The following is a 2,058-nucleotide window of genomic DNA, read 5'->3' as shown; positions in this document are numbered from 1 at the left end:
GTTGCTAGGCAGTTTCTGTCTGGAGATTGATTCCTCATACAACGTGTGTCCCATTATATCGACATCTCTAAAGTACAATTCTATGTGATTTCTAGGGAGAACAATACAACCGATCCACACCTTCGTCAGGCAAAACGTTTATCCCGTGACCGTGGCTACGTTCAGCGACCAGTTGTCACCTCGAACCCACTTTCGCTTTTCACAAATGTCAAACAATTACAGATGACAATTACTTAATTACAGTTATGATAAAATCTGGGCTAAAGCATTAAAAGGCTTTCTCAAAATTGCATAGGGAAGGCTCCGGTTTTCATTTCATCTCCGACATATATATACATATTATACTATTGTCACTTTAAAACAATATTAATAAATAAATGTTCTAATTGCGGTAGAATAAGGAAAAACGAGCGACAGACGAAAAATTACTTCGATATCAAACAAAACTAAAGACCCGTCACTAAAAACTTTACTGATGACATTTATGAGCAGCCATGTTGGATTTACACGCGTCATGGCGACAGGAATATTAGGGATTAATGAAAGTCAGGCGCGAGAAACAAATCATGAAAACACATTGTTAACACTTTTCTTTAATAAATTCTATGCGCAACTACAAATGTAAAAAAAAAATATATATATATAATTAATTAAAAGGGGGGAAATATAAAATTGAAAAAAATAACAAACGTAAAATAGATAACCTAACACTATCACATTCAAAATATATATATATATATATATATATATATATATATTGAACACAAAACAAAATACATCAAAAAATTAATAATAATAAGGAACATCAAACAGCGAACCAACGAAATTGAAGCAGCTACACTAAATCAAAATCGAAGCAAGGAGCTCCGGGATAAAGTTCGCTGAACTCACGCATACACCAATAGCGCACAACAGGGGAAATTCCCTTTCTCCCAGAAGCATGGTGACGAAGATGTGCCTCCAAAACCTCTTCGGGAATTTCATTCGCAAAACGAACTTTCACGCAACGATCGGTATCAACGATTTCAACCAGAGGGGGTTCCCTCTCCAATACGACGGTCTCTGCATCGAAGAAATTCTCGTCGAAAGTAACCAAATCGTCAAAGCCCAATTTCGACACGGCCTCGGCACCAATGTTGAATAGTTCCTCCAACCACTCTGATACTCGTGGTTTATCACAGGGCCGCATGCGTTTGATTGGTCCTCCCGAGTCGCCCATGGGTTCTTCGGAATCCCTCTTTCGCTTGGGCTGAGAACAACACGGTATATTTTAAATAAAACGAAACAGGACGAATCAAGCGGACTAAAAACAAGACTAAATACGTACCAGGGAAGTCTGGAAAGGAACCTCTGATGGAAACGACTCCGCAAACATTGTTCGAACGTCGATCACCGAAGCCTAGGGAAATAGCAAAAAAGGAAAAAACAATCAAAATCACAAAAACAACCTTAATATGCAAACATCCAAACTTACGCAAAACAACTCGAAGGAGGAGGTCCTTGTTATGGGAGAGCAGCGGAGCTGCGCGTGTTTACCCAGTAAACATTGAAATGATAATGATGCTGCAGCCATCAGCCCTTCCACGCGCCGAAGAACACCGGTAATTCCCACGGTACAGCACGTGGAAGTTTCTCGTGGAAAGGATTAGATCAGCGTGGAATGCTTCAAATCTCCTAGACGCTAGCTCAGCGGAACACAGGACTGATAAAAACTAAGTCGAAATATGGAATTTGCATTTTGTCACGTACGATTCCAAGAAGCCCAAACTGCAACATCCCGATTCCCACGGAAGCGTACCCCCAGTGGACCACCACCCCGTGGGGGATGGCATTATAAATAAGCGTAGCAACATAGCGCAGCGCTCATTATTATTCTGGTGAACATTCTTATTACGGTTCATTATTCTTCGCTCATTAGTTTGTTCATAATTCTTGTGATCGTTTGTTATTACGGCCCATTATTAATTTATTACTACGTTCGTTATTGCGCTCGTCACTGCGTTTAGAAATTTTGTATAGTATTTTGCGTTTCGGGGTCTTAATTTTTTCGGTCAAGAA

At 39.8% G+C, this 2,058-nt stretch overlaps 1 protein-coding gene across 1 annotated transcript; it reads right to left on the bottom strand.

The window, feature by feature from the left end:
* Positions 1-782: 782 nt before the first annotated feature.
* LOC117216044 lies at positions 783-1,813 on the bottom strand. The gene is made up of 3 exons (XM_033462577.1): positions 1,475-1,813; positions 1,328-1,399; positions 783-1,249 (listed from the first exon to the last, which is right to left on the bottom strand). Exons 1-3 carry the CDS (start codon positions 1,571-1,573, stop codon positions 836-838), a joined length of 585 nt encoding a protein of 194 aa, XP_033318468.1. The 5' UTR covers positions 1,574-1,813; the 3' UTR covers positions 783-835.
* Between the last annotated feature and the right edge of the window lie 245 nt (positions 1,814-2,058).

This window comes from Bombus bifarius, unplaced genomic scaffold (genome assembly GCF_011952205.1).
Source record: "Bombus bifarius isolate JDL3187 unplaced genomic scaffold, Bbif_JDL3187 scf7180000010078, whole genome shotgun sequence".
In the NCBI taxonomy this organism is placed as follows: Eukaryota; Metazoa; Arthropoda; class Insecta; order Hymenoptera; family Apidae; genus Bombus; species Bombus bifarius.
The sequence above is the reverse complement of the archived record's forward strand: the minus strand, read 5'-3'. Positions and strand labels throughout refer to the sequence as shown.

What these genes read in the sequence shown, in the direction of transcription:
- LOC117216044 (XM_033462577.1), bottom strand. Translation starts at nt 1,573, where the DNA reads ATGGCTGCAGCATCATTATCATTTCAATGTTTACTGGGTAAACACGCG. An exon ending in CCTCCTTCGAGTTGTTTTGC is followed by an intron (nt 1,400 to 1,474) that starts GTAAGTTTGGAT and finishes CTATTTCCCTAG; the next exon opens with GCTTCGGTGATCGACGTTCG. An exon ending in TTCCTTTCCAGACTTCCCTG is followed by an intron (nt 1,250 to 1,327) that starts GTACGTATTTAG and finishes TGTTGTTCTCAG; the next exon opens with CCCAAGCGAAAGAGGGATTC.